The sequence below is a fragment of the Lineus longissimus genome, chromosome 13, assembly GCF_910592395.1.
Source record: "Lineus longissimus chromosome 13, tnLinLong1.2, whole genome shotgun sequence".
NCBI classification, from domain to species: Eukaryota; Metazoa; Nemertea; class Pilidiophora; order Heteronemertea; family Lineidae; genus Lineus; species Lineus longissimus.
In genome coordinates, this window is record NC_088320.1 from 4,469,453 (window position 1) to 4,487,722 (window position 18,270).

The following is an 18,270-nucleotide window of genomic DNA, read 5'->3' on the forward strand; positions in this document are numbered from 1 at the left end:
AGTTTCCAGGTTTCTTACAGAAACACCTACGCTAGCAGAAGACAGGTCACAGCCTTGCTGCCGGCGATATGAATAAAGACTAGTAAATGCTTTTACTTCAATTTTGTACAGAAAGGCCTAGTGTAAATGTACGTGGAGTTATAGATAAAAGCATTTGCTAGTTTTTATTCATATCACCCATTGTTGGCACCTGCCCAGTCTTGAATATTCAATTCTATAGTTATGACGTCAAGATGGAGGGTCATGAGACAAACAACAGAACAAATTTTGCTATTGAGATACTGTTATAGCTTTATTATGACATGTACTTTAAAAAGTATATCACTATACATACCGTATTATCACAAGTTACACTAATTCATCGTAATGGCCATACATCGCCAAGCAAATGTTTTCAAAGGTGTAATTCCCATCTTCATGCACATAGTTGAATCTGCTGCTGGGAAGTCCTAACATCACTTCAATGAACACCTTTTGTTCTCCCCCTGGTGCACGGAGGCCTAATGCCCGTTTTTTGTTGTTGCCAAGTCGTGGAGAATTATCATACATAAATGTAGGTTGCATTAGGTGTTGAGAAAAAGAAGATTTACATGTACATGTACATGTACATGTACAAACGCTCATATTACTACAAAAGTATCTAAGAAAATGGCAAAGCATTTTGGCGGCAACAGAGAATTTAGTTCCAATTCAACAAGAACCATAGAAAGCACATAATATTCTTAACCTGGTTAAACTGAATCAAAGTGTCATGTTCTAAGATCAGCAACAAATATACGGTACCTTTGCCATAAACATTTTCAGAAAAGAGACCCCTGGGTCAGATATTCAATTGATACATGGTAGTGGTGGTGATGGAAACTAATCAGACTTGGCTTGGCCTGAATGAAACAGACCAAAGGAGACTTTGCTACCTCAATATAACTGCATACCAAAGAGTCAAGGTTTATTTACAGTCATGCCAAGTGAATGGAATTCAGACGTTGTCTCTTCAGTCCTACATGTAAAATGACACCAAACGTTTCAACTAAACTATGTCTTTGAAAATATACAGAAGCATGTGTTTCATGAAACTGGCACTACATATTTTGGCATACATTACATAATTGCATATCAGAATACTTATCCCTAACATATGACCTCTGTTATCTGTGTTGCATTAGATCTTTCCCTGCCGCATGACTTCACGCAATAGCTCAAATGATATTTGGCATGGCATCGACAGGAAATGTCTACAACAGCACCTAGCACCTTTGTACAAATATATTAGTTATGACCATATATTTTATGGTAGAAATTCATTATATTCAAGATTATTTTGAATTTATCGAATTTGGTGTGAATTTTTCTCTTCATTTTACACACAAAACATTGCAAAAAAAACAAGATTATTTATATTAAATCATTGTGGTGAAGTTTCATTCTGTACAAAGAACACAAGACATTGAGGTATTTTTGTGGTACAATTATTGCCCCGCTACAATTATAGCCTTTACATGTACATGCATTACTACTAGTGTGTACTCCCAGCCGATTTCCCAACGATACTGGAGTTATAAGTGTACCACTCTGCCCTACATGCCAAACCTGACAGATCATGAGATGACATCAATATTGTTGTCTGTTTTTTCTTATGAAAAGTATTTGAAGGTAGAATTTGATCCTGCAGGGTTCAAAATATTTTAGCACAAGGCATCCACAAGTCTGTGTCAGCCACCACTAAGTTCTATCAGCAGATGAAAATAACAGACAAATAATGTATACCCTCAGTATTCATTTGATGCAAATGACATAATATATTGTATAAAAAGAAAATCTTGCAGACAAAATCTATTTCTTCATAAAAAACTAACCTACAGCATGCTCATGCGAATATAATAAAATTCTATAATATCATACATATAAGCTAATTCGTTTAAGTTCTATTTGAAATTACTAATGAATGTCCAAATTTGTATTCCTCTGCTAATATGAGATTACCATATCAAATGAAAATAAACAGAGCGAACCCCTTCTCAGGACTTCGGGGAATCTATCTTCACACATGTGGCCATGCAACACTTGGAACTGCCGGTGGTAGTAAGTGTCCACAGAGTGATGCATGAAATGTTCAAATTTCACAAATCTTCCTTCATTGGCTACTTTTCATTTCAAGTTCTCTATGTACAATGAAATGTACAGTCTTTGAATATGATACATTCTTGAACGCCAACTTCAACTTCCTCAAAGTCTTTTAGTAAAATTCTGTGGGAATACACCTCGTTCATCAGGGTGGTCTTTCTTGTAACCAGATAACCAGCCGTCATCCTGGAAATGAAAGTCATAGAAACCTGAGCTTGAGATGTGAATGACCACAGGATGGCAAGGAGGATATCACCCAATTTCAATAATACTTGCATAAGTACAGATTATAGAAGAATGTTTAATTAGCTACGGTACTTGTTCAGAAGCTAAGGATTCGCACTTCATTCTAATTAAACTAGTTCTAGTTCATAACCTGTTTAACTTATTCGAATCGTAGCATTTTCGCTTACAACAAGGTTTTATCTTTAACAAGTTTTAATCATCCGAGCATTTTCAAAATGGAAGTCCCACTGACCTGTTCTTCTGGATTTTCGAATGGCACAACATAGACAATATCACCCGGTTCTAAAGCCAGTTCATCTTCATCACCTGCTTCATAGCTATGGCTTACTATAACCTGTGGAAGAAAAGAGTGATGTACATTTTAAAATTGATGCAAAGTGTAGGACACAGAAATCGTTCATAGAGAAAATGCCCCAAGTTTGCAGAAATCCCCCCCTAAGAAATAAATAATTGTCAAAATCTACTGACATGGGAAAGCTCTCAATGGGCACTTTGTATTGTTTCATTATTTTCACCCTGTGATAGGTCATACAATTTCTCAAAATTGCATTGTTTCTAAGGGTTCAATAGATTTACCATGTACTCCACACCATCGGGCAACTCTACTTCCTTATTTGAACCTGGCACTTGATACAAATCATCATCACGTTCATCATCCGTAGACCTCGCTGTATCGTATACACTGGATATACCATTGGCACCGTCGTCGTGGGTGTCGGCCGGCTTAGGGGCATCATCTGACACGTCAGATATTCTCTTGCTTTCATCTTGTTTTGTTGGCGTTTCGTTATCCTTGAAGTGAAAAACAGAAGTTACTTTTTTGAAAGGCTGTGGTAAAAACCTGCTGCAAAGTCAACATTTGATAAAACTTTTGAAGAAAAATTTTGCCAGATATCATTATGAATGGTCTTAGCTGCCCAAAGAGTCCCAGGGATATATGTAGAAAGTTTTAGTTTTCATAAAATTGGATGAAATTTGAAGTGTCTTCCATGTCAGTACCAGAGTTAGATTTCCTTAATTATTAAGAAAAGAAATCTCTGAAAACCTACTTTTCTGACCTCCACAGGTTCATATCTAGATTCTTCTGTCAGAGTGTCCCGACCTTTGTCATTAGTAACCGTCGTCACAATTTTATCTGAATGGTCTTTTTCGCTTGACGTATCTGCAAAAATACGTCGAAAGTAGAACGATAAGCTAATTAGCTAGTTGTCGATAGCTTTTCTTCCTCAATATGCATGATCTTCTATGGGAAAAGAGAGTAATATTTGCCATGAAATTCAATTATCCACTGCTACCAGTTGAATCACAGCATGGCTTTTTCTTCGTCTGCTTCTACCTTCAGAATATTTGAGATAAATGATAGACAGTCCATCCGTTTTTGGTAACAACGTTGGCTGTCCTAGAGAGACCTGAATAACTCATGCTTCAGTATTTGGGTTTTGATACTGAAAGTGAAAGCATGAACCATTCCCAAATTACAAAGCAATATAATACAAGCAGGTCAGTTGAATGAACTATTCAAGCACTGTTAAAAGCTTAATAAATGACTAAATTTTGATATTTTGGGGGGAACACATAAAGCTTTGCAACAATACTGAAATCAAATAATATATATGCAGGAGATTCTCTCATCTCCTGTGGACAATCCTCTGAGGCTACCAGCAGGGCCCAAAAACATACAGTTCTATAGGTTATTGAGGGACAAACCCAAGAAAGTGAAAGTGCAAGTCTATGATACCAGGTGTGCATCTTGCTGGTGATTGAGGGACCATTTCAAAACAGTGATACCAAAACATCATGAACCCACTAGGTGCAAGACTTAAAGCAGGGCAAATGAACAATTTTGGTTCCTACAATGACCACCACAAACAAAGAATTATCATTGGTACATCTGGCAGTGAATTATAATCACTTGCTTGTGGAGCACTGCAAGTTCTGCAGGTATCAATCAACAAGTCCACTCGTCTCTTGATGGGTTCAGGGAAAACTGAACTGCTGTAATTTGCCATCTGTACATTTTGAAATGGTCCCTTATTCTCCAAAGATCTATAGCGCTAAAGGTGAAGCATGCAAATTGACAACATATAATGATACAACATCAGTGGGACATCTGGGAGAAGAATTAACGACTTACGCTCGGAGTCTGAATCGTCAAGCTGCTCATCATCATCTGCAAGCACATGCAAGGGCCGGCAATTGTGTTAAAAGACAAGAAGCACTAGTGTTTACTTACAGATCACTAGTGTTAGTGTTAAGATCCAAGGTCATGGGGTAAAAATGTCAGTGTTTATGTAATTGGTGTTAAAAGAATAGGAAGACTAGGTGCTACAGACCCAAGGTACACTGTAATGTCAGTTTTATGGGAACACTTGTGTTAAGACCCAAGGTAACGCAATGAGGGAAAAACGTAATGGGCATCAAGAGGGAACTTTGATAGCTTAAGAGGCAGAGAATTAGATTGACATACTCAAGATATGTGGTTCGCATCCCAGTCAATGCAACTTATTATTTTTGGTTTCCAGGTCTAGGTATAGGTACAGCACATGTTAAAAGTTTAACCCTGGTGTTACAGTTCTATCAATCTATGCAAGGTAAGACAATTACCAGTTATATAAGAAGATCATATCCACGTTGATATTGTTACACTTTTTGTTATGTTCTGAGTGGTGTCAAATGATTAGGAACACTTCTAGTGTTAAAGATTACAAGTTAATACCACATACAAGTATGTCAGTGTTATGCACGCAAAGAAACACTCATCACTTAAGCAAGTTGCTGAGCAGGACACTATTTTTGGACTTGGTCAAATGAGGGTGATGCGAGAAAAGTGATGTTCAATATTTACTCACTTGACGCAGCAATGCTGTCGGAATCGCACTCTTTATCACTGTCAGGAATGTTCACATTATAAAACTTGCTCAAATTTGGACTGTTTTCGTTCGACTTGGACGATCTATTGCTCATCGAGGACACATGACTCGGTGACCGTTTCACTCCGTAGGAACCCTTGTCAAATTCTCTATTAAGTTTTTCCATTGCTTCTTGTAATTGAGCTTTTAACTGGAAAGGAATTAGCATGAATCGACTTTGGTTCTACTACAGGTCCCGTGGAGGAAGTGGAATTGGCTTGGCCACACTCTGAGAAAGCCTAGGATTAACATCACTCAGGTGGCATCCCACCACGCCGTCTTAACAGAACACACTTAGACAGAATGTGAGGTGCAGCCAGGGGCAGATTGATGATTCAGAGATGAGAGGGCATCAAAGTCACAGTGGTTCATACTAAAAATCACAGTCAAATTCAAAGATTGAAAAAGTTGTGATTTTCAAATATTTCTCTGAATAGAAGAGGGTAGAATTCATCATCGAAATCAGTCACCGAGATGAAACAGAGGATTTGACCTTACGATTATACTATCATACTCACCTTTCCTGCTTCCACATGAAACGTTGTCTCACTGTCGTAGAGATTAGTAAAATTCTCCGAATAAACTTGGATTCTTTTGTCGTATAAATTCGGTAATTCGTTGTGCAAGTCATCATTTAATTCGTCAAATATCCGTTTGGCTGATTCTAGATCCTCATGTGACTAAAAAAAAAACATATCGGCAAACTTTCATTGAAATACAAACAGTGAGGCTAAAGTAAAACAAACAAATTTTTTCAAATTGTTTACACAATTAAAACACAGTTCAAGTTTCCATCTGCTGATTTTCGTTCTAACAGTACAATGGGCAAGTGAGCTTTTTCCCAGGGGGGTCAAAATATACAGGAGTCGATACCCGCACACAAGTACTGGGCCATACTCTCACCTTGGCCAGCTTTGATTCATCCTTCTTCTTCTGGTTCAGCAGTTCGTCAACGTTATGCCGCGAGTTGTCATAGTCGACCAGTTTGCGTCCGCGTTTTGAGATTTTAGTCTTGGTTTCTTGAAATGTGGCAATATATTTATTGAGAGGGGCCATGACTTGCTCTGTTAGCTTTTGAATGTAGTCCATCCAGAGTAGTTCCAATGACTGGAAAATCAAATTTATTTATTTAAATAAATGATATTACCCATTTAGCTTTCATAATGTTGACGCCAATCCTCACAAATAGAAACTTGTCAGAAGTCGAACTTTCTTATCGACCAACCACCTGCTGGAAGTCGGCCACACCAAAAATTGAAGTGATATGTACAACGGGAATGCAGAACTCATGCTTACCTGGCCACATTCTTGCACCACAGACTTGTCGACCCATTCAGATTCATAAACTTCAGTCAGTACTTCGTAGAATGCCTTGTTGGCATGAGACATTTCTGAAAGGTACAAATATGACAATGATACAGAGTTTGAGCTAAAGTGAGGCACAGTTACTTGATACCACAGCTAGGAGAATACCACTGAGAAGACCCAGTGAGAAGAATGTTTGCCCCAGTCGGCCCCCCCCCCCCCGCGGATTCATACAGAGGGTTTGTATTCCCTCCAAGGACCAAACATGTATATTCATTTTTTTGAAACAAGAATCAACCTTAAAGTAAATTTATAGATTTCTTATGTTAATATTACTCATTTATTTCTCATGGGAACACTGCCCTACCCCCCCCCCCCCTCCCCTCCACTAACTATACCAACCTTTCGCACAGTCAATGTATTTCTTGAGTTCTTTCTGTAGCCGAGTGGCATCATGCTATAACAGGAAAAAAAGTGACATTTAGTGTGATAAATTGGAGTAGGTGGCTAGAAAGCTGAAGTGTGACGTAAACAACATGTTTCTCGAGCAATCCTCATCCAACAAATATTTCCACAAATCTTGTATTGTGGAACGAAGAACTATTACTAGTATTAGGACTACAGAACCTCTCTACTAAGAACCCCCCTGGGACTGACAAATGCTGTTGTTAAGAGAGGTGTCCAGATTACAGAGGTCAAATTCAATGTCGATGATTACTTGCGACCAAATTTCATATCAGGAAAACCAACCTGTTGTTTGTGGAAGTTGTTCACGTGTACATCGAACTCTTCATCCCGGGTTTTCTCTGCCTTGCCTAGGTTCTGCAACACCTGCAGATATATATAAATATGACACAAGATTAAGAAAAAATAATACTGGGCTTCAGGAGGCATTCTGAACCATCAGGTAACCCGTTCGTGGATGACGTGCCGGCCTCATGTCACAATGTTTAGTTTGCATGTGACCATACTTTGAACAAGTCACTTTCTACACACTGCATGCATGTGACCATACCTTAGCCAAGCCACTTTATAAGTCGATATTTAACCCTCTGGCCAGATTCTGTACACCCTTATAAAAACGTTGTTCATGCCGTGCATATATGGAACGAATGATATTCAACCTGACGATAGACTGTACCAACATCATAAGTCAAAACATTTATGTCATATCAGGTAGTCAGAGCACAACATTAATCATACAAATTACAGATATTTTCCTAATTAACCCCGAGCTATTGTTCAACCCATTTTTTCAGGATGGATGATAAGTGCGCAATTAGAGGGCATAATTGGTGGTGTGAATCGACAGATAAAGAACCATTAGAAGGAGAGAGCACACTATTTAGATGTACTCGCACTTGCGGGAATCTTGATAGGTGCATGACTAACAGTCAACATTTGAGTAGACGAAAGAACTACTCCAATGGCCTAATGATTATTGCGTCTATCTGCATAACAAGCTGCAGGTCCAATGTTCGAGACCTGGGCAATATTCCTTGGTTCTTTACGCCAAATGGGACGGTAACTGTGGTTCGTTTTGTGTGTCTTAATAGCCCCCCCCCCCCCCTTGAAAAGTTATTATCATAAGTCCGTATCGAAGTACATGTAGTTAGATCATGCCAGCTTGAGTATTTCATGCAATGTGTAATTGATGGAATTAGCGCCTAACAAGGTAATCCACTTAGCGAAGATAATGAGTTTAAATGGTAATTGTTCATAATTGAACGATTTTATTTGCTACAGACAATACCCGGCTGATAGATTGGAAACTGGGAAAGTATATTTATCTGTCTCGTGATATCGAGCTGAAATGTAACAACAAGGACTGTAGTAAGCACACTTAACATTACGTAGAGAATATTATATTTTTGTGAGGCATCTCGCAATGCATTATTCGAACTAGTTTTACCTGTATGTAAATCAACAAGGTTGTGATCATTTCATATTCAAGCAACACTTGTGCAGCCTACAGAACAACAATTCAGAAAAACATATTGAATGTTATCAAGTATTCATAAAGACCATGAATACTTGATATTATATGAAAAACCAGGAGCATAGCACAGGAGAATGTGCAAATATTGTCTTGGTAATTGCTGGTTTTGTGCCTCAACCAAAATTGACAGCATTATACTGCCACACAAGAGCTGGATGACCAAAGTACCATTGCAGCATCGCCAATGTTTGTTCATGTCCTGGGTATACTTATTCAAAAGTTAATTCCACTGGCAGTTAATTGCCAACTTACTGGTCAGGGGAGTTCAAGGGGTTATTTGGCCTACATACTCGGCAGTCCAATTGGGATTCAACCAACACACTGCTGAGCTTTTTTGAGGCCACCCACAAGCTAGCTGACAGCTGAAAAAGTTGAAATCTGAAGTCCTATCCTACCATATGACACCAGCATACATTTGCAGGTAGAATTGTTTGAAGAAAACCAATACCAACCACTTGAAGTTACAATCTATTAAAGTTCAAACATTTTGAGAGGCAATCAACATAGTTTTGGAACCCAACTTTACCAATTCTAATGCAAACATCAATACTCTATGGTGCAGTCCCACACACCTTCAATTTTGAGGGGCTGAATTTTCTGGCCTTGGTCATGTTGGTGCTCAAAGTGAGCACTAGATTTTCAAGGCATGCTTTTAGCGCTTGCATCCGACTATGTTTGTGGTCTACTGCATCTGCACGCACAGAACAATCACAATTTCATACCCACATCTGGTCCGACGTCACTTTTTTATTGTCATGTAAAACTGCCCTGTTGATAGACCTACACAATGCCTAGGCAGCTCAGCTTTGCATGCCTGAATTTATTTACCAAGTTTGTTTGATGAGATGATTAGATCTGCATACCAATGTCAGTATATAAGCTTCTGGCCCAGAAAAGATAATTCAACTTATTTCCCAAGTAAACGAAGGGTAGAGGTTTGTTGAATGATTCTGGACTATGTTTTAGACCACACTGGAGATATGCTTTTTGGACATCTTCATGCATGGCATCTCTGTCCCAATTAGATAGTTAACTACACTGAGTAAAGAATGTCTTCCTCGACCTTGTGGAAGTCCTTTAATCAAATAACCTGACCCATATAGTAGGCCTTTTATCTAATGTATGCCATTCGACCTGATGCCTTGAGGACAGAGAATAAATGCTGTGATAATATTTATACCATGTGTTGTGTGCAATGCATGGCAGAACATCTCTATAAAGAGAATTTCGTTAAAACTAATAGTAATACAAACCTTACCACATACAGGAACTGATTAAGATGGCTATATTTTTTTACTATAAATCATGCATCTGCTATAGCAAGAAACAGGCATCATGACTGGCTACAGGAGGCATTTGTTTCTGTATGTGTCACCAGAGGCAGAGAGCTACATTCTCAGCTAGCCAATTGGCATCTTTTAGCGCTGGGACAATCCAGTTTATGGGGTACATCATTCATATAGGATATAAAAGCAGAGGCAAGTTGTAGAACTGAGCTCAGAATTCCGTCAACTGACCGGACCCCATGGCTAAGAATGTTGCACATCTCTTCCGAAGCATTTATTGATTCAAATTTGTAAAAACTAGACAAAGAAATCCAAATCAAGGATAAGTAGTTACTAAGTTAGCACAATCGAAACATTTTACAGAATTAATTTAAAGATCTTCATGTAGGAGCACGCTCTCGCTTGATACCAAAGAAAAAAGAAAATCTCTACTGGTAATTGCCTTGAACATGAGCCACCTGGAGGCCATCAACCACTGAAGGTGCATTCCTAATCTACGAGTAGAAAGTGAGGAGCAACCGAGCAGAAATCAAATGAGATTTAAATCGATGAAAAGCACTCATGAAAGCCTACTAGGTTTCAAACATGTACACAGTGGCTTTACTTTTCCAACAAGGGAAGTTCATATAGCACGAGCAGGCCTTTCATTTTCATGGTTTTCACACTATTTTTTTTTTAAATGGTCACTTTTAGTAAAAGATCAGGGGTTGCCTCGCGTCCAAAAAAATAAGCACTTTTGATCTTCTCCCATGTTAAATACCAACTTGCAGTGTGCCAACTTCCTGGACCTACCTGTACAAGTACTACTAGTAGTATGCTAGTTCCCAAATATTTTTTTTTTTATATTTCAAAAGATACATGTAACAAACCCTATTTATACCCAATGGCAATAATGGGGTAACTGTTTGGCTACATACATACAATCTACACACGTATCATGAGAAATTTCCCACAAGATTAGACTGATCTATCACTATCAGATGAGATGCATTTTGATGATCAAGAGTACATGTATCATCATATCACCCTCAGCTAACCCATGGAAGACAAAAAATAACATGTACAATGTCATACTCTAGGCTTACATGAAAGACAACATGTACATCTATATATGTGTCACAGACCTTTGTAAGTTAAAAATCATTACTTCAATTCCCAACTATGATTGATCCGCTTGTCAAATTTTTTAATTTACAAAACTAGAACTAGGCCGCCAATATTCATAAAAGTGACTCAGGCAAAGTTTAATAACCATGTCATTGTCGACTTTCTTTATGTCTAGACTCAAAATCAAGTGCACCGGTATATCATATGAAAATATGACCTGGGTACTTGTCATGGGCGTACAAGTACTTGTCTATCTATGGCTATGACACAAACTGGCTGCAGCAGGAGTTAAATACTGGCAGACGAAGGTCCTTGCAAGAAGGACAATTTTCCACACATGTTTATAATGTGTCACCTGCCACCACAAAACAGACTGACCCCTAGAATGTATATTCTGTAGATGCGCAGTGGTGTGGCAAGCATCTAGAGAGAGAAGAATGTCCTCAGTCATACCTATTCAATTCAAACTCAAAGAACCTGGCTAGTAGCCAAAAGTTTTGTCACCTTAAAAACTTTAATGTATATGGGTCACTTTAATGTAATAAGTAAGTGTAAGTTCGCATATGTATTGTTTGGGCATTTGTTCGTCTTTGTCGAAAAGGTCCATCATATGATGATTTAAATTTTAATGAATGAAAAACTAGTTTGAGAAAGACTATCGGTATTGGCGGAAACATGTATTGTATTTGTAAGTAACAAATGAGCACAAAAGACAAAATGTCATTGATTGTCTCAAACAAGAAATATAACCAACCAAATGACTCAGATAAACAGTATGTGTAAAAAACCTTTCTGGTGTCACTGACTGTGAAAAGTGATATGTTCTAAGCTTCCACAATTCTCTGTGCATCATGTATTCAAACCTGTACAAAATGTACAGTAACAGTACATTTTGTACAGCAAGGAAGTGTACATTCGGCGGGAGAGTTGCGGAAGAGGGGTGTGTACCTCGCACTTTCGACCCTGCTGATGAGAATACAACGAGTTAATCGGGAAATTCGAAATAGTAAATATGTAGGGACATATCGGAAGTATGTTTCAAGATAGTTTAATGCGATTTTTACCTTTGCTTTGGCCCTCACAATCTGTTTTTGGAGACGTTTCGCAAATAATCCTCCTTTCCCCTCCGCCATGTTGAACTGAATAAAGGCAACTAGACGATTGGATGAAATATGCAAAATATGATATATTAAAATCATAATAATACAAATAGCATTAAAAATAAAACAATGAGTTTTTAAATCCAATAAAAATACCTGGCTCTGTTTTATTACACTTAATTTTATCTAATCGCTGTTGGCCTGGTATTTATCCAATGGCATCGCCATTTTTTCGTCACTGCGGAAAGATCAGCCATAATCGTGACTCGCAGAAATCATGCCGGCGAAATAGCAGTCAATTTTGTTGCAAATTTACAATAATAACAGCAGAATAATACCATAAGATAACTGTAATCTTGTACTAATAGTTATAGTCAAGGTATACGAGTTGAAAAATGGCTAAAGAAGCAACAACTGACGTAGAAATGAAGGAAGCCGGTAGCCCTGCCGAAGCTTCCTCGGAGAAAACTGAACCACCAAAAAAGGATGTTGATGTGCTCACTTTGGAAGGTAGGCCTACATGGTCATTTATCATTCATTTTAAGCTTGGAGATTGCAGCTTACTTTTGAATTTTGAAATCTTTTGTTGTTTTGGCTAACAATTTCTGTAAATAAATGCCAGTTTTACATCTTCTGGTTCTGCGAAAGAAAGCAGGAAGGAACCAAAACGGGCCGGAACGGAGCTTCTAGTGCAGTAGTGGTTTTAAATGGCATCTCTAAAGTATAGGCAAGATAGGGCATGACATGATATGATAGCCCCTAAATATTTAATGAGGACTAAATTTACTTTCACACTGACACAGAGCTGAAGTGACGTCATCAGTTCGTGTGCAGTATAAGCGCTGTCTGCTACTGGAATCGGCCTCGACCAAATCAGGCAATATCATCAATATCACGATGGAAAAGAAGTCTGATCTTTCATTGTTCATTATATGAACATAATTTATAATTCAGGGGCCCTATCTTGCCTATAGATGCCATTTAAACCACTAGAAGCTCCGTTTCGGCAAATTTTAACTCCGTTCCGTCCCGTTTTGGTTCGTTTCGGTCCGTTCCTGCTTTCTTATGAACCGAAAAAATATGTTGTTTTGTCCCAGACCAGCCAAATAGCTTGGCTAGCCTACCCCTACATCCATAAACTAAAAGGGGTAAGACGGCCAGCCGGCAATAAAACACTTTGTGTATATCTTGACAGTGCATCATGCCATGCATCCACGTGTATTGACCGAGTTTCAAATGTGGTCTCTCTTTGCTCTCATTATATATTTGAATTCCATTCTTTTAGATATCAAGGAACATGTGAAACACATTGAAAAGGCTGTGTCAACGAAGGAACCACGCTACATGATCAGGGTCATCCGAGGCCTTGTCAGTCTGCGCAGGAAGCTGAATCACAACATCCTCAGGAAAGCCATCAATGGTTACTCTCCAGCTGTCTCTCCACAGAAAGAGGCTTATCTCGGTTTTCTAGATGAGGTAATATTTGTTCCCATATGGCATGCTTTAGGTCCAATAGAAGATATTCCTCCAGAAGACCTCTGTACCTGACAGGGGCTGAGAAACTTGACAAATGCATGATGTGGCGCAAACTGAGCTCCAATGGCAGATTGCTGTCTATTTCAAAGAGCTCCAAGTCCAAAAGTTGAGAGGACCTGATGAATGAATTCAACGGAAGGTCTTAGAATTGTGTAACAAATTATCAGTATAGAACAATTTATCCTACTGCAGCCACAGACAAGAGGGGAGTTTCAGCCTCATTTTAATATTTAACTTTTTGTTTGTGACTTTTCAGCCTATGGAAACGGATACCGTCATCACACCCATCAGAACCAGGTCGGGAAAAGGACAGACACAACTTCTGCCTGAAATTGAAGTGTACCTTCACCTACTGCTTCTCATACATTTAATAGATACCAAGCGTTATGATGAGGTAGGTATCATCATCATCCTTTTTGATGGCAAGGTTATCCAATTCAAAAGGTAAAATTTGGTAATTGTAGTATGCCTAACTATAGTTCCGATAAAGGACATCTTCTGTGATCATTCAACAGTAATTTTGTTCTTTCAAATGATTGATATGATGTCTGAATATGATGGTATTGTGTACTGGTAGTTGATACCCAGTACCCTGTTGATCTGTTTGATGACTGCAGGACCAACTGCTCAGGCTTGCCCAAGAGGCATTTGCTAAATCCGTCCACAGGTTATGATCAATGAGTGGAGCTTTAAAACCACATTGATCAAGTTAAAAGGTTTGTGAAATCGATGATAAATGATGGATTGACATTTGCCCTGTTGATTACTCTTACGATTCCTACATGTTTTGAAAGCTCTGTAATTTTCTTTCCAGGCTGTTAAATTTTCTGATACTCTGCTGGAGAGGATAATTGGCCAGAATCGCCGTTCGCTTGACATTCTTGCTGCTAAGTGCTATTTCTATCACTCAAGAGCCTATGAACTGACTAACCAATTTGACAAAATTAGGTCGTAAGTATAAACTTTTGAGTATTCTTCAAAAGAGCGCACATAGATGTAATCTGTCAACAAATATGAGGTTAAAGACGAGAGGGGATTTGGGCTTTGTCCCTGACCAACAAAATATTTTGCTGTTATTCATATTGATCGAATTATCAGAATAGATAATGAGTTATTTCCTTTATTATTACCTTTTGTCTTCTTTTTTCAGGTTTCTGCACGCCAGATTAAGGACAGCCACTCTGAGGAATGATTTTGAGGGTCAGGCTTCTCTGCTGAATCTTCTGCTGAGGAACTACCTGCACCACAATCTTTATGATCAGGCAGATAAACTTGTTTCCAAGTCAACGTTTCCAGAATCGGTCTCAAATAATGAATGGGCTAGGTTTATGTTTTATATAGGTAGGCTTTTTTTAGATGGAAATCCTTGTTTGAACACTTTTTGTTGGATTTTCTTCCAATGTGAAGCCAATTCCATCCCAGCAGCAGAGATTGGCTGGTACTAGTACTACCAATCGAGAGTGAAGCATTCTATCAAAACATCCTATCAAAACCGTTCTCTTGCATTGATGCATTTAACAAATTTTGCCTCATTTTTCAGGACGCATCAAAGCTATGCAGTTGGAATATTCAGAAGCTCACAAGAACTTACTGACAGCGATCAGAAAAGCTCCACAGCACTCAGCAGTTGGCTTTAAACAGTCTGTCCAGAAATTCCTGATTGTTGTAGAACTACTTCTCGGGGAGATTCCAGACAGGGCCATCTTCAGGCATGCCACTATGAGGAAGACACTGCAGCCTTACTTTCAGCTCACCCAGGGTAGGCTATTGATATAATTTATGATGTGGTTTTGTGGATCTTATTCTCCAGAGATAATGAATTCCTCTAAGGTAGGATGAGCATTTTTGAGTGCCACCATGGCGAGGCACCAACTGGTTCATCAAGTTCAAAATGATGCATGTCAAAGTATGATGTCGAGAATTCTAAATGATAAGACATAATATTCCAAGGTCAATTGTTTCAACATTTCCTGCACTTTTGAATTAATACCTTAAAATGTTCTTTCCAGCTGTGAGAACAGGAAACCTAGCTAAGTTCAGTGAAGTATTGGAGAACTTTGGACCGAAATTCCAAGGGGAGCACACGTACACCTTGATCATCCGCCTTCGTCACAATGTGATCAAGACAGGCGTGCGCATGATCAACCTGTCCTACAGTCGCATCTCGCTGAGTAACATCGCAACCAAACTGACGTTAGACAGTCCTGAGGACGCAGAGTACATTGTGGCAAAGGTGGGTGAAAATAGATCGTCCAATTGTCTAAGTGACATTGATCTAATGCTTTGAATGCATCGTTCCAATACTCGAGCAACAGTTAGTCCTGGAATACATGTTCATGTACAAAGGCAAAGCGATCCTCTTCTTGAAAACAGCCAGGTTTGATCATGCCGTCCTGAAGATGCTTGCATGTTTGTCATTTCAGGCTATTCGGGATGGAGTTATCGAGGCAACCATCGACCATGAGAAAGGCTACGTTCAGTCAAAGGAAAACACCGATATCTACAGCACGAAGGAGCCCATGGCTGCTTTCCACCAGAGAATCACCTTCTGTTTGGATATACACAACCAGTCTGTCAAGGTGAGATTTCGTGCGTGTGAACCAGCTATGAATGAACTTAGGCCATCAATAAACAGCCTCGGTCGTGTGCAAGAGGATGAAACGAAGTAATACCAGTAGTCTTGGCCTGTGTTACCATTAAGTTAATACAATACTGGGGAGTGGAAGAGACTAGCCTCCCTTGCCTTGGTCAGCAACCTGGCTAGGAGATGGAAAACTCTGATATGCATAACACTAAAACTGCTGAAAATAGAAATGCTGTGCGATGGAAGCACCACGGCAATACACATCCCAACATTTCATGACAGATACAATATTTATTTACCTCGTGTATTTCAGGCAATGCGCTTTCCACCCAAATCGTACAACAAGGATTTGGAATCTGCCGAAGAGCGTCGGGAAAGAGAGCAGCAAGAGCTAGAGAGTGCAAAGGAGATCGCGGATGAGGACTTTGATGGCTTTCCTTGAAGAAGGACTCTAAACCAGCTTGGTATTCCTATCAATTTGACAATACAGGGCTGCACATAGTCATAATCGTAGGCACCAAAGATGCTATCTTTAAAAGAGGGTCACTTTAGTCTTAGTCCAAATTGATGGCCTTAACACATGAAATCAACTTGGAGAAACAGTTTCCCAACACAGAGAATCTTATCTTAGACCTTCCGACAACTTGCCAAGCAGCCTGCCCTGCATGATGCATGGGAAAATCTTCGCATGACAAGAAGAACAGCCAAAATAGTGTTCATTGGTGAATCTACTAAAGAATAAAGTGTCCATCAGGCCACCTGGACACTATGACATCACAGTTTGTCCAACATAGTTAGAAAAAACATTCTCCTTTCCGATGACTGGCCAGCCTGGCAAGTTGGAAGGCTTGTCTGATTCTCGGCAATCTGGGGAATAGATTCTCCACGGTAGATGTGATTGTGGGATGTTCATGATTCAGAAAAGCGACTCCCTTGTAATATGATGGTAATCAAAAATAGCATTTGTTTAGGACCTGGCAGAATTATTTCGATATAAAAGAATAATGTGCTCATCCTGGGAATATATGAAAACCATAGCAGACTCACAATTCTCAACATCTGCGGAGAAAATGCCAGTTCTGTAAGAATATTCTGGATGTGTGTATTTTGAGCAATTATAGTTTTGGCTTTGATGTCATTGCTTCTATAAATAACATTAGCTGTAATAATGGACAACTTCTCAACAAGTAATCGAAGTTTTGCTGCAAAAAAGGTCATTTGAAGACTTTTGTGTTCGGAAGGCCTACAGGGCTGTCTTCTGGCTCACTTCGAGTGCCAAGTTCAAGATGTTTCCACAAACACTTGGGTTCCAATTTTGTTGAACATGGTTGTGATAAGATTGGATATTTGTCTTTTTTTAAATGGCCGAGAAAAGGTTGGGGATTTGTGAATGTAAAAAAACACTACCAAATAAAGAAAAAATGTTCAAAAATTCTTGTTAATAAAGAAAAAAGTGTACAACTTTTGTCTTAGCTTCGAATTGCAGTTTCGTACCATTTTTAAAATGGCGCTGATAAAAACAGATTCAAGACAGGCTGGTCCATCATCATGTGCTATAATTGGAGAAGGTTATTACCCTAAATCATGGAGGTATTATTAAGAATACCTCCATGCCTAAATGAATTGATCTGGCAGACAAGACCATGAAAACCTCAGCCATAAACGTAATAAGTACACCATAAAACACATTTCCTGAAAATTTTATGACATTGGGGTGTAAGATAAGGGAGATGTTGCCTAAAAAATCACAGGGCTCCTGTTGTATTGGGAAGCCCTGTCATTTCCTCCAAGTCAAATCCAACATGGCCGCCGACTGGGTCAGTGGGTGGTGATTCGACGCTAACGCGCTGGTACATTTTAGACAACAAGTCGATAATCTAGCACACAAATGTCATGAAACGATCAGGATATTTGAAAAATGTTCTGCTTATTTCGTTTATGACCATTAGATTTCATTTTGATGACTTCAAATATACTTTTAAACCTGCACGTGGACGCTGTTTAATATGAACCGGCCGCTAGCGCCATCTGCGCTAAAAAGGTGGAACTATATACACCATTAGACCTACCTAAAATT

The 18,270-nt window shown here is 38.9% G+C and overlaps 2 protein-coding genes across 3 annotated transcripts; one reads left to right on the forward strand and one right to left on the reverse strand.

Annotated features, from left to right (window-relative positions):
* Positions 1-273: 273 nt before the first annotated feature.
* On the reverse strand, positions 274-12,109 carry LOC135497877 (amphiphysin-like). 2 transcript variants are annotated; one of them, XM_064787860.1, is made up of 12 exons: positions 12,038-12,109; positions 7,332-7,412; positions 6,984-7,038; positions 6,573-6,667; positions 6,180-6,383; positions 5,795-5,956; positions 5,217-5,427; positions 4,502-4,537; positions 3,417-3,529; positions 2,944-3,159; positions 2,600-2,701; positions 274-2,307 (listed from the first exon to the last, which is right to left on the reverse strand). In XM_064787860.1, exons 1-12 carry the CDS (start codon positions 12,104-12,106, stop codon positions 2,224-2,226), a joined length of 1,428 nt encoding a protein of 475 aa, XP_064643930.1. In that variant the 5' UTR covers positions 12,107-12,109; the 3' UTR covers positions 274-2,223. The 2 variants fall into 2 exon arrangements, with proteins under 2 accessions (XP_064643930.1, XP_064643931.1); XM_064787861.1 differs by lacking the exon at positions 4,502-4,537.
* Positions 12,110-12,325: 216 nt separating this feature from the next.
* On the forward strand, positions 12,326-17,654 carry LOC135498102 (26S proteasome non-ATPase regulatory subunit 3-like). The gene is made up of 9 exons (XM_064788275.1): positions 12,326-12,583; positions 13,359-13,549; positions 13,866-14,003; positions 14,424-14,560; positions 14,760-14,950; positions 15,150-15,368; positions 15,619-15,842; positions 16,033-16,188; positions 16,507-17,654. The coding sequence occupies exons 1-9, from the start codon at positions 12,469-12,471 to the stop codon at positions 16,633-16,635; spliced, it is 1,500 nt and encodes a 499-aa protein (XP_064644345.1). The 5' UTR covers positions 12,326-12,468; the 3' UTR covers positions 16,636-17,654.
* The last annotated feature ends 616 nt before the right edge of the window (positions 17,655-18,270 follow it).